Below are 14,415 nucleotides of genomic sequence, written 5' to 3' on the forward strand. Positions count from 1 at the left end.
TCTCTGACCCACAGACCTCCCGGCAGGCAAGGGGGCTCCCCAGGGTGAGAGTCTGCCCACGTGGACCTTCCCTGCTTCACAGATCCCTTCCAGGGGTGTGGATCCCAACCTGATGCCTTTTATTTTTGGGTCCTATCCAGTTACACGAAAATCTTTTCTCAGCTTTGGTTGTGTAAGTGGTCTTTTGCCAGTTTTCAATTGGTTTTATGAGAGAATTGTTCTACACGGAGGTGTATTTTTGATGTGTTTATGGGGGTAGGTGAGCTCTAGGTCCTCCCACTGCACCATCTTGATGCTCCCTCAAGTGGCTTTATATCTATAATAATATAGAATTTTATGCTCACACAGAGTATAATCTGGCTCATAGGGTTTGGGCTGAAACCTTGAACCTCTTATACTTGCCTAATAATGTCATCTCCTGTCTGTCATTTTAGCGATGAGTGGCAGAGGGTATCAGAGATGAGTGGCCCAGATGATGCTTGGATAAGGACATAATCAATATAAACCTCCGGATTCTCAGTTAAAGCAGAACTAGAAAAGTAGTCTGATCACACCAAATTGTGGCACAAGACAAGAAAATTCAAACAGCCCTGGGGTGAGACAGCAAAATGATACTGTTGATCCCTCCCAAGTGCAGTAAACAACTGGTAGTCTAGGTGGAGAGGGCTAGAAAGAAAGGCATGGTCAAGTTCATGGCAGCCCAACATTAGATTGGACATGCTGCCAATTACTCAATTATGAACCACATCAAGGACCAAGTCAACACAGATGGAACTATCTTATTCTGCTATGTCTAGTCCTCAGTACAACCCCAGAAGCCGTGATTTGTTTTGAGGGGATATACTTGAGATTTGAAGGGTGAAATGTATGAGCAATGAACAACTGGAAAGAAAAAGATTTTTGAAGGATATTTATAATAGCTCCAAAAATTAAATACTTATGTTTAATTCTAATGAAATATGTCCAGAATCTGTATGCTGAAAACTACGAAACACTGAAAGGAACCAAAATCAATCTAAATAAATTGAGACATATTGTGTTCATAGACTGAAAGTATCAATATTGTTAAGATGCAAGTTTTCCCCATATTGATCTACAAATTTAACACATCACAACCAAAATCTCAGTAGGAATTTTCCAGATACTGATTTTAATATCTTTTCCCATTAACAGTGACAAGGGCATCAGTTTTCTAATCAAATTATAAACAAATTTTCCTTTACTATACCCTTAGCAGTTACCTACTTACAGGATAGTCATGTATTCAATTATGCTAAATCATTGCAATCATCTGCTGCATTACTGCAAAACACTAATGAAGTGCTCCAGTCACAGATGTAAGAGGTATTACTAGCTGACTTTGATCATTCCAGGACACACATCCTGGAGACTGGTTCACCATCTAGGTTCACCAGAGAAAGTATCCCTTGGACCTTGCTTAAGGAGCCATCCATCCCAAGTTCTTTTTGCCCCATCATTGCTGAAAATGTGCCACAGCTTTCAGGATTGGGTCCATGCTTACCACCACCAGAAGATAACAGGATGTTAGTGGAGCTGCTACTATTTGCTGTTATCTCCCATGACCCTCCTATGAAGTGGATATGAAGATAAACATTACACACAAGTATCAACCGCTTCCTTGCATTAACTGGGACTTTCATTACTTACATGTTCCACTGGGTAAGATCCTTAAAACTGAGATTTCACCAGAAATGTTAACAAATAGAAATAGGACTTCAAGCTCATGGGTATACCCCACTAAGTACTCCAGATATCAGGAATGGATCACTCCTAGCCCTTCTTAACACTCTAAGAATCAAATTACTAGCTATATCTGACTCCCTACTCATACTTCAACCAGTTTAACCTCTCTAGTTGTTCCTTTTGGATGCTGAGCAGTTTATCCCACAGGCTTTAAAACTCTTGCTATTCAAAGTATGGTCTACAGATCAGCAGGATCAGTATCACTGAGAAGCTTGTTAGAAACGTAGAATCCTTCATTGCAGACCTGCTGACTGAGAATCTGTTTTAGCAAGATTTCCAGGTGATTCACGTGTACATTAAAGTTTGATGGGCATTGCTTACAAGGACTTAGCTCGACCTTCCCATTGGTTAACTAAGTCCTTGTGAAGACATATTGGGACCCAGTAACAATAATCAAGGTCAGCTGTGCACCACAGAAAATGAACTATCACCAGACAATCTAATGATTGTTCCTACTGGTTATTTTGTTGGTCACTGAGGGTCCCTTTTGAGATGAAAGGGGACTTTTTCTCCAGAATTTAATTTGCCACTCCACAGCTAGAGAGGGTTGGCTTTATCAAACAGATTCATTGATGAGCTCTAATAGCTTCCTGGTAGCATCTTTAGAATTTTCTATGTATACCATCATGTCATCTATGAAAATTGAGAGTTTTACTTCTTTTCCACTTTGGAGTCCCTTTTTTTCCTCTCTGATTGCTGTGGCTAGGACTTCCAAAACTAGGTTGAATAAAAGTGGCAACAGCGGACCTTCTTATCTTGTCCCTGATCTCAGAGGATATGCTTTTAGCTTTGCATCACTGAGAATGATGTTAGCTGTGGGTTTGTCATATATGGTCTTTATCATGTTGAGGTATATTTCCTCTATGTCCATGTTCTGGAGTTTTATCATAGATGGGTGTTGAATTTTGGGAAACTTTCCTGCATCTACTGAGATGATCATATGGTTTTAATTCTTCTAGTTTGTTGATGTGGTGGATCATACTGATTCATTTGAGGGTATTGAAGAATTCTTGCCCCCTTGGGACAAAGCCCACTTGATCATGGTGTATGACCCTTTTAATACACTGTTGGCTTTTATTGGCTAGTATTTTATTTTTTGTGTCTACGTTCATTGGTGATACTGGCCTGAAATTTTTTGTGGTATAGGAATTTTATAGTTTTGAAGTGCTGACAATATTCTATGTGACAACTGTAGCACACTATCTTGATTTGTCTTGACTAGTAGACTCGCAGAAAATAACTGAGTGAATGTAACATTCAAATGGAAGTTCTCTGGTTGACCTTACTGGGATGAACATTGTCTAGTTTTGCTTAAAAATCTCCTAACAAAGTAAAAGATAGCTGCCACTATTCCTCAGTATAAATAACAGCTTTTCCAAGACAAGAAAAGACAAGTTTTGCAGCAAAAACTGGCAATCTTGCCCCAGGATGAAGGGACTTAGAAACACATTCCAAACTCCACCAAAATGGATCCTCCGTTCTGAACTTCATGTAGCTGGACTAATTATAATATTGGCCCCAGTGAGGAAAAGTGTTAATAGTAATAATAATGATGATAATATATTGTTTACTATTTGACAAGCACATGCATATATGAATACAGACTAAATCTCAAGTTACACAATTTTCAAAAACTGGCATTCTTGTCTCTTACTGTTAGAAGCCTATGGTTAATGACTGCTGAAGCAATGTGCAGAGTGTGTGCTATGATATGCCTAATTCTCTCCAAATTTGTAAGTAGAACAAAAGGTGCAATAGTTTAAGAATACCAGGACCAAGCAAACCAGCAGTGTGTTCTTTTTTGATATATATAAAGTCCTTCACACCACATTTTTTCAAGTACACTGGGTTTAGCTATAAGAAAATTCATTTGGGGGGCCAGAAGTTAATCATATACAGTATGCTGAAAAAAAGTTTCTTCAAGAAAAGCTGTTAGCAAACCAGCATGACACAACTCTCATTACTCATCTGTTAAAACTTCACAGTTATGATAGAGTAATTTAAGGTACAAGTTGAAGTTGGTTTACTTGTTTTTTGGCTTCCTCTCCGATTGGCTGCTCAAAAGGCCACAAAGGGACCATAACACTAGTAGTCTTTTCCCTGGTCTTTACTTACACAGTCCTTTATGGAACTTGTTGGTTTCAACAATGAAGGGAAGATTGATGGTCATATCCCATCAATCAGGAACGGGACAGGGACCTATCCTGGATTAAAGGAGTTTAATTGTGACTTACAGCTGGTACACAGAGAGGGCAATGCTGGTTAAATTAAGCCTTTTCCTATATACTTATGCTGTGAAAAGTTATTCAAAGTGTACACTCACATAACCTCTTAAAAAATCACATGGCGGAAGATGTTCGTTTACGCAGTTAGTCATCTGTAGATGTGTGGATAATGGAAATCTAGCATAACTCAAACCATACAAACTCTACCACTTGCTCTTGCCATCAGAATACACACGTTGGAGATCGCAGTTCAAAACACTTCCTCTACCAAGCGTAGTGAGGGCCAGTATGAGCCACCTACCTGCGATTTCTTGTATATTTACAAAATGCTGACTCTTGATGATGAAAGAGACCTTTATTATTAAAACAATTATGTTTTTAAAAACCTAAATTGGGTCACTTTATTTTCAGGATAAGAGTTGATCCATGTTTTCAACTTATTGCCATACACAAAACATTTTATAAAAAAATAATAGGGTAGACTGCCACTTCAACATCTTCATGTAAAAACTTCACAGTGCAAGAAAGTGATTACTATTAAGTATGACGACATCTAAAGCCAGCTAATATTTTAATTATAGGGCAGAATATTTTTTTGTGATTCTTCTTAAAAAATGTTGGCACGCTCATTAAATGCCCAGGTTACAAAAATCACTTAGTATCACTTCTTACCCTTCAGTATATTTTTAAAATCTACATAGCATCATACTAAATGCTGGTGGGAAAGAGAGTGTAAGACTCTAAAAAACTTCTCAGGTAGCACAGTAATTTAAAACCAACTAGGAGAAAGCATCCCCCTCCCCAAATACTTTTGTATGTAATTTTCTGTCCCTTAACCACAGTAACAAAGTAAAAAACCATTATACCTTAAAAAGAAGCTAAAAAGGAAAAGATTTCACTTCTCCTTTGAAAACACTACTTCTTACCTCTTAAAGAGAGAAATTTTCACTTTGTGTCTGTTGGGGGAGGGTTGTTTCATAAATAAAAATGTGAAGTTTATGTCAGTTGTACAAATGTTTCATTTAGAAAAGAAAGGGAACACTTTGATTCAGAGGATTTTAAAATATTTCATCACTACAAGAAAAGTGTAATTTTAAGCTAAAAAATTGTAACACACTGAACTAATACAAATCATCCACTGGCATATCCTATTGTTTCTCATGAAATGCATAATTAAGGAGTAATAGGTCAAAGATCTTTTCCCACATTAGCTAATCAGCCCCAGGCAAACCCCACACACCCGGAGGCTCAAGATCCTCCTTTCTTACCTGAGGACCCTGGGCTAACAGCCCTTTAACGTCCCTTCCCATTTACAAATTTGTGTAGAATTGTTAAGCTTACATAATCCTTTTGAGAATGAGGTGTTTCAACTTGTATTTTCCAGATAAATTTCCCCATTTAAGTATTATAGCTGTTCTTTAAACATTTAAAATCTTACTTTAAAATTTATTCTCAATGTATTTCCCTGTCACCTTAAAAAAATGAGGGAAGACTAACAACTTAAGTCTCCCAGCATCCTGGTCTCCTAGGCTAGATGGCTGATGGCGATTGGTGATCAGCAGATACTGCTTGAGACCTGACTCCATCGGGGCAGCTTTGGGCCATATTCTGAGTCTCAAAACAAAGATGATACCACATGTTTGGTATTTCTTAAGCCCGCCAGAGTTATCATTCATTATATACCAGATATACCAAAAATTTGTATACTACAAATTGTTATATGAATGCAAATGATTTTTGTGATAAGCCCAAGGTGACTTTCTTTCCTGATGAAGTATCGATATCCTGATAAAGTATAGATAGATAAGTTTTATAACATGTTGTTCGTCAATACTTGTGCATTTACGGTTTTAATCCTTTGGTTCTGTGACTCTTCTGTTGTCAACCTGTCTCCGGCTTCTAATTATGCTTCTACTTGCAACATTTTGTGTCTCTTAGAGTCCAGAAGTCTGACCTTCCCATAGATAAAAACCAAAACCTAAAGATCTATTGCTTTAGCAAATGTGGTATCATCATTACTCACTTTAAAAGTGTGATTTTCTAACCAGGCAAGGCATCAGACTCATCTAGGAAGTGTTGTAAAAATTAAGATTTCTGGGCTACGGCTACATAGTCTGATTCTGTATGTCTAGAGTAGGACCCAGAAAAACCTTCTCAAAAGATCCCCTAGGTAACCTCAACAATCATTAGTATAGTTTCCAGGACTCAATGTTCTGCCCTCAATTTCTTAAATTCAATTTAGAATTTTAGCAGCTGGTTGTTTTTAATACAAAAACTTCCCACTGCATTAATCATAAGCACATTCAAAGTAGACTGCCCATGATCTTGGCTTAACTCCATAGGAAACTAGTCATTACAATCCTTTGCAATAAAATTAAAAAATGATGAATTAACTTCAGAGTGAAGACAATGCATGTAGATGCTGAAAGGTGGCTGGTTCTACACTTACAGATGCCTGTTTGCTCCCTTAATCGTAGTCTGAGGATCATTCTTACTGCATCTGTCGTTACTAAATAAAATCTGGCAGAACTCTAAAACAGAAAGATGGCTAACTGGCTACTCAGTATTAAGAAACTGTTTCTAGCAGACATAAAAGTATTTTTAAAAAACAACCACATAGCTTCCTGTAGAAATGCAGACTTTCAAGCTCCTGAAGTCTACCGTAAAGAGAAGGTTGACCAAAACTACTGTTGCTTAAACATACGTTCAGTTAACTGTGAAAATATAGGTGTAAACTAGGTACAACTTAGTCCTTTACGAGATTCAACAAGTGTAAATGAAATTAATCTTCCACCTACGCTACCTATCCAAATAGTTAACTGTGAAAACGACGCATGAAGTATTTGGTATAACATAGTTCTGATACCACCCCTTCCAAATTTAATAAAAAGCCACATCCGGATTTTTCCAGGGGTCCCAAGTGTGTCTAGGCACTGCGGAATGTCGTCATGTCTTTTGGTTCTCTGCTGGGGACACACCAGTCATCAGCCTCGTGGTTGGTGTTGTAATGCTTCCAGGCAGCTTTGTTATACACCGGGAGTCTTTCTATTGATTCTGTTGACAGAGCCTGAGAGGAAAGCAGGAACCAAGTCACGCACTTTTTGGGGAATCCATTATTTGAGAAAAATCTACAATGGCAAAAAGTTTACTACAAATTAAACCATACTCTATATTGGATTTGTATTTTATCAATCATAAAACCATCGACATACATTTTAAAATAGAGCACACATTTGAAACATGTTACTTACTAAAAGCTTATGGCAACTGCTTAGTGTGCATGTTGAGTTTACTGCATGCAGTAATTCTCTAACCAACCTGGAAGTTGCTGGTTTGGAGTTTTACATAAGTGGGATAGACAGTCTTATAAAATTTGATCAACAGAAGTTCATTTTCAACAGAAGTTGAAAAAGTCAGTTAAGTGTAAAAGCATAAAAATTCACAAAGGTACCTTAATATATGTAATGTAAAAGCATTTAATGAAATCTGGGTTTGAGCCTGTGTCTTTTCCTACCATTAAAGTCACCAATTTTAGTTATAGCATATGTGATTTCCATTAAACGCATAGCTGACCCTCAGTATCACTCCCAATGCCACTTGGATACCAAAATCTGCTGATGCTCAAGTCCCTAATATAAAACACTGCAGTATCTGCATATCATCTACACACATCCTCCTGCACACTCTAAATCATCTCAAGATTAACTACAACAGCTAATACAATGTAAATGCTATACAAATACAATAAATATTATGTAAATAGTTGCTGATATGGAAGAAAATCAAGTTTTGCTTTATGCAACGTTCTGGTGTTTTTTTTCTTCAAATATTTTTGACTCATGCTTGGATCTATGGATGCAGAACTCGGGGATATAGAGGGTAGACTGTAATTTCATGTTTCCAACATTATCCCCATTAAGTCACTGTTCTATTTCAGCTTCCTGTGTATCACTGAGATAAACTACGTTCCTCATTATCTTCAATTTAGGATAGGTTGTTAAGATTTCAACTTTAAGCAAAAGGTATTCCCTAAGATGTAGAAAATATTAAACTAGAAGTTTCATTCCAATAATGCTAAGGAAGGACTTTATTTTAAATTATTCTGTTAAGACCACTTATATTCTATTTTTTTCCAAAATGGAGCTAAAAATCTTTCACCTATACTTATATATTTTTTAATGCCAGAACTGCCACAACTCCTTGATCTATAACAAAAACAAACAAAAATACTGTATTTGATGATAACAAGGGCAACATGAAGGCAATATTTTTAAGTTCCTCATAATTGAGATGGTTAGGAAAACTATTATTTTCAAAGAACTTAACATTTTCAGACAAATTTACTTTTTCTAATGTAAAGGCTTCAGCATTTCCTATCAAATAGGTGCCATCTAGTGGCCAGAATAAGAGTAACTAGAGTCACTAAAAATGGAGGTACCTGCCACCAGTCTGCTGCTGAACTAATCCAGCACACTGGTGGGCTGAGGGCTTTCTATCCTGGTAATATACACTGATGTGTCAGATAAACCCATGGAACATCCCAGGTAAGTCTGCTTCCACCAGGTGAGCTATATGCCTACCAAGGGTCACCTGTAATTGTTCCTAAATTTGTTAATATACTTAAATCTGTCACTGTAATTTAATCTAAGTACTGCTTTTAACAAAGCACACAAAAATGTAGGGGTGGCATCGGGGGAAGTTTCTCTGAAAACTAAGATGACGTTTCATAAAGACTCATGAAGGAAAGTTATATAAAAACTGCTGTCAAAAAAGAGAAGACAACTGTAAGGAACTGCATAAAAATCAGTAATGGTTATACACTCGGCTGTTTCTTTGATTAAAGAAACCAAAACAATGTATTGTAGGTATAGCTTCTGTAAGAAAGACAAAACTTCAATCTGAAGACCCATATGCAAATGAAAGGCCTTAACAAGTATATCAAAGACTGGTCAATCAATGTCCATTCATGCATCTTAAATTACAAATTTAATTTTAACATAATTTTTTGACTGCTCACTTTAACCCAATTTTTCTTCTACTAACAATCACAGTCCTGATCACTAAAAGCGTATTTCTTTCCCACAAAGAGATCATTTGTCAAAACAGAGGAGATCCTTGTTAAAAAAAAAAAAAAGAAAGAAAACACACATGTTTTTATTTTAATAGCATGAGGTAGAAGAAAGTCTCATTACAGTTAAATACTGGTATCTTACAATCAAAAAGTCCAGAAGTACCATTAAGTCTAGAAGACTATGGTCTTTACCTTAATGTAAATGACTGCATCTGTCCCATAGCCCTCTAGGGAATAGAGCTTTAGGTCTCCTTGGAAATACTGCGCATAAAGGCGTGATATGGGCAATCCATAACCAAAACCAGCCTGTAGTAGAGAAAAATGAAATTTTATTCAGAAAGCCACACACTGAAATACTTTTCTAATTAAAATAAATGCTACTGGAGTATCCCAGGGCTATCAGAGCCCACATCTAAAAGATCTGTTAATACTTAAGTAGTAAAAGTGATCAAGCTGCAGCCTAGTTGAGCACTGTATTAGATGGCTTCCCTCTGGTTATTTGAAATTCCTCTTTTTCCTATAAAACGACCTGTGGGGGTCTAGAAAAAGCATGCTTCTCTCTTCTTTACTGGCCTGCTCCACAGTATCCCTGTACTGCTTTCGGCGTTATCACTTAAACATGTTCTCTCTTTCAGAAGCAAGAGTAGAAAAATACCTGGTGGCAACCTAACAGATACAGCTCATGACTTCATACCATGAATTCCAGCCTGAGTTCTGAACCTGGAGAGATCCCTAATAGGTCTACTCTCTTAAGACTCACTGACAGGTCATCTCCCCCACTTAAAAGTCTTCAAAGTACCCCAACACCCACCGACCCTCACCATCTCCAACCCATTGCCTTGAGATAAAAATCCAAGCTTCTAAAAGAGAGCTTTCAAGATTTAACAAGATCAGGTCTGTGCCTCCCACTTTCCAGTCCAGCTGAAGTAACCTCCTGCTCCTAAGTTCCTCAAGCACATCATGTTATTTTTCACAGCTGTGTCTTTGCTCATTCTGTTCCAGCATCTGGAATGGCCTTTACCTGGATAAATCCTATCAATTCTTTAATATGAAGCAGAACATGTGGATAAATGTAAAAAAAAAAAAAAAAAGGTTTTTTTATCACCAACTCAGGTGTTTAATGACATTTCATATATTAGTTTAGTGAAGAGTGTAGGTGATTCAGGCATCGGTGCTATTAACAAATCTAGGCTCTGGCCTTATTTACCTCCACCATTTTTTACTTGACTTTTTAAACCAAAGTTTCTGTTTGCCCCTCCAAATAAACTATCCATTCTCCACATTTCTCCTTGTCCTGGGAGGCTGACCTGAATTGATGTGAGTGGGTTTAGGTGCCCTCTGCTTCTGTGTCGAGCCGATGGGGAACCCAGTAGGAGTTCGGAGGGAGCCATTCAGGGTCTTCATCCCCTTCTCCCGGGCAGGCTAGGCCCTGGAGAGTAAGCAGCTGCTCTGTGACACTCCCTTCTGGGTTCTGCTGACTTCTCCTCCCTGAGTCAGGTGGTGACAGCTCTGCTGCTGCTAGCCTGGATTCCTGTACTATCCCTTCCCTCTTTCTGTAATTCGTCTCTTTATAGACAAGCCTTCCATGAATTATCATAATTTAAACTATCTCTTTCCAAGTGAGACTCTGACTGATACATTAACTGGTTCCATTTCTGCATGAGCAGGTGGCTCAGGATCCCGTAGTACCTGATCTACTTCATCACTGCCTCTCCCTCAGCCACACACCTGCGGACCCCTCAGGCTTCCCTGTAAGCAGTCAGAAGAAACTAACTTTCGTTTAATGCTAACTAACATCGTGGGCTTGGCCCACTGCTGGGTCTGCACAGTGTCCCACACCAGCCAAAAGTGGACTGCCTTGTCACTACAGCCTCTCTCTGGGCCAGGCCCGAAAGACAGGAGTGAAAGCAAATCCTACCAGTGGGTGGAACTCGAAGTGGAACACCTACATGGACCATGAGCAGCGGCAAATGGGCTGGCTGGTCAGAGACTAGGAAAGAACAAAACTTGATAACTGACGAGGAAGAGGGAAATGTGGACAGTCCTCTTTGAACTGGCTTAGGCATGAAGACATTCCGTCCGTGTAGATGCGCACCTGAAGGCACCCACATGAAGGCAGCCCTCAGTAATCAGTATGACCTGATGGCTGCCCCAGTGCTTGCTTACTGGTCCACTTACAAAGGGGTCATAATGGCAGGAAGGAGGCTCTGTAAAAACTCAACAACAGGCTTACCCTGGGGAAGGCTGTGTCATGTCAATCTCTCCTGTTTTTCTTAAAAATTCACATAAATCTTGCATCCTAAACAACAACACTTACACAGCATTTACTATGTACTAGGTACTATTAAAAAATGTTTTTACATACATTAACTCAATCTTCACAATAAGTCAATCTTTAAAGTTGGGGAAATTGTGGTACTGAAGGGTCAATAATATTCCCAAGGCTGAACAGCTAGGATGTGGTAGAGCTGAGAATGAGACAAATAGTTTAAATTTAGAGTCTGGACGAGTATGCTATACTGCTCTCCACAAAAATTCTACAAAATTTGTTTACTACAAAAGGAGCATATCCCTTTTCTCTACTTCTTAGAGTAAAATCGGAATCTAAAAAGATACTCATGTTTATTTGACCTTTTCTGTCCTCGGGCACATGGATGCCTACCCATATCTCAACTAGAGCAGTCATTTCAAAGGTTTGGTAAGACATGAACTGTATTGCAGCTGTAGCTACAGAATCTGTGCTGTTTAACTAGAATGTGTTGTGCAGTTTGAATGAAGTCCTTTCAGTGACTTCCTAGGAAAGAATCTAAAATAAACCCATCTTAGACTGTTTTTCATCATGTTACAAAATAACTCTAGTGTATATGCCAGAGAACCTTCAAACCCTGGAACAACAAGAGTTTTGGGTGAGAGATTTGGCAAAGCACTTTTCTGGGGGTTGGAGGACCAGGACTGAGTCCATTCAAAAGCTAATCTTATTAACCTGAAAAGAGGTGACTGATTTTTTTTTTAAACCATCAACACAATTGTTATTTGAGCCATGGGCAACTAAATTGATTAGAACTCTAGTATTACTTCTGAGCCTCAAATATGTAGTCTTTCTAATTACAAGTACTTGAGGGGGAAAAAAATACTAAAGATTAAATCACTGTTGCCAAATACTAGTAAAGCTGGTAATTTAGACTTCACATTAGTAACAGTGTATCAAAATGTGGTTTACCACATGGAAACTACTAACACACCACTATCAAGCTTGGCAATAAGAACTCTAAAACTCTATCATTTTTAAAAAAAGCATTTCAAAAACTATAAATTTAGGGGAAAGTGTTGTTGCTGTTTTTCTCTAACAGCTTCCCTTCATCCTGTTTTTGAACCCCACACAATGGCTTAACTGATTTATGTGGTAACCTCTTTTTTGGCAAGTCACAAAAACCCACTTCACGGTTTTTTGGTCACATACCAGGGGCACTGCTCGGGACGTCTCGACACGAGGCCGGGGTGCAGTGGAGTACATGTAGTTAAAGAGTCGATCAATTTTCCTCAGAGGAACACCACCTCCTCGGTCACTCATCTAGGGAGAGAAAGGATTATGCCCTGTGACCAAGTCCGAGAAACAGCAAAATACCCATGCATGCTGTGTCACCATTTAACTGTGGCTGATGAGCCCTGCTTTTCAAAATGAATACCATGAGATCCAAGTTGCAAACATAAACACTTCCCCCACTGCTGGACTTAATCCCTCTAATACGTAGAATTATAAGATATAAAGAACTCCACTGCGATATAAATTTTCAATGCTATTGTTTAGTGGCTAAATCATGTTTGACTCTTTTGCAACCCCATGGACTGTAGCTTGCCAGGCTCTCCTGTCCATAGGCTTCTCTAGGTAAGAATACTGGAGTGGGTTGCCATTTCCTTCTCCAGGGCATCTTCCCTGCCCAGGGTTTGAACCTGCATCTCTTTTGACTCCTCCATTGGCAGGCAGATGCTCTACCACCGAGATACCCGTGAACCTGCTTTCAATGCTGTGGTTTTGTGTAAGTACTGCAGTCACACTAATGATGCAGCACACAATGGGGAACAGGTTTAGCTTATCTTGGGTAACCAAAAATCTGTAATTCCTCTCTGGCAGGCAGTTTGGCAACCCGATTAGACATGCATGTACCCTTTGACCCAACAATGTTTATCTTAAGAAAATTATGAGAAAAGCATGCAAAGTATGTATGAGAATAACCATTACATAGCACTGTGTAGAACAGCTAAAACTGGATTACCACCTAAACAGGAGGCTATTTAAGTAAACTAATATACATTCTAAAATAGAATACTATTTTGCCATTAAATATTACATAGAACTATATGTATTGGTGTGGGATGTTCATAAAATATTGTTAAGTAGCAAAAAGATGGAGAAGTGTTTATAACATTCTAATTCCATAAAACTACAGAAGTCTATAATGAAACATAATTCTATTTCAATGGAATTATAAGTGATTTTCTTCTTTGGGGCCTTTAGTTTCTTAATTTTTTTCCACAATTACTTCTATTATGGTAAAAAAGTATAATTTTCATTTTCAGGGAGGAAAAAATAGAACCACTTCATTGTGTTTTAAGAGTCTCATCTATAAGTAATTTCATAGCATAGTCTCCCAGACAACTTTCTGGGGAGTTATAAAGGACATAATTCTTTGTATTGTTCTTATGTCCTTTTCCAACTCAAATCATATGCTATACTGAATTTGGTAATTTATTTACAGATTATGTTTTCCTTCAATTAACATGGAACATATTTTCCTAGCTTGTCTTGAGAGTCTCTTGGACTGCAAGGAGATCAAGCCGATCAATCCTAAAGGAAATCAACCCTGAATATTCATTGGAAGGACTGATGCTGAAGCTCCAATACTTTGGCCACCTGAGGCAAAGAGTCAACTCAGAAAAAGATATGGATGCTCGGAAAGACTGAGGGCAGGAGAAGGGGGCAGCAGATGATGAGATGGTTGGATGGCATCATCAACTCAATGGACGTGAACGTGAGCAACTCTAGGAGACAGTGGAGGACAGAGGAGTCTGGTGTGCTGCAGTCCACGGGATCACAAAGTGTTGGACATCACTATGCAGCAGAACAGTAACAACACATTGTATAGCTTTATCTTCTAATCTACTATAGCCATTTTCTCTTGTCACAAAATCTAAATTGATTCTACTATCTATAATATTAACAAGGTTGTGATATTCAAACAAACCTGCTTTTAATGTATTGATATATAGATAAAAACCATACTGAATTATATGTAATAAAAAGTCAATTTGAATGGCTTATAGTGTTAGTTGCTCAGTAACAACATATAGTTGAGC

The 14,415-nt window shown here is 38.2% G+C and overlaps 1 protein-coding gene across 3 annotated transcripts in view; it reads right to left on the bottom strand.

The window, feature by feature from the left end:
* Positions 1 to 4,325: 4,325 nt before the first annotated feature.
* The window catches only part of PDK1 (pyruvate dehydrogenase kinase 1), a 45,388-nt gene continuing 35,298 nt past the window's right edge, over positions 4,326 to 14,415 (bottom strand). For 2 of the 3 annotated variants that reach the window (XM_081577772.1, XM_081577770.1), the window contains 3 exons: positions 12,521 to 12,631; positions 9,253 to 9,366; positions 4,326 to 7,056 (listed from right to left, as the gene is read on the bottom strand). In XM_081577772.1, coding sequence (XP_081433898.1) covers positions 6,916 to 7,056; positions 9,253 to 9,366; positions 12,521 to 12,631 — 366 coding nt within the window. In that variant the 3' untranslated portion in view covers positions 4,326 to 6,915. The remainder of the gene's footprint in view (positions 7,057 to 9,252; positions 9,367 to 12,520; positions 12,632 to 14,415) is intronic. The other variant, XM_081577771.1, reaches the window with a different exon arrangement.

This window comes from Giraffa tippelskirchi, chromosome 3 (genome assembly GCF_054371585.1).
Source record: "Giraffa tippelskirchi isolate mGirTip1 chromosome 3, T2T-mGirTip1v1.2.pri, whole genome shotgun sequence".
NCBI lineage: Eukaryota > Metazoa > Chordata > Mammalia > Artiodactyla > Giraffidae > Giraffa > Giraffa tippelskirchi.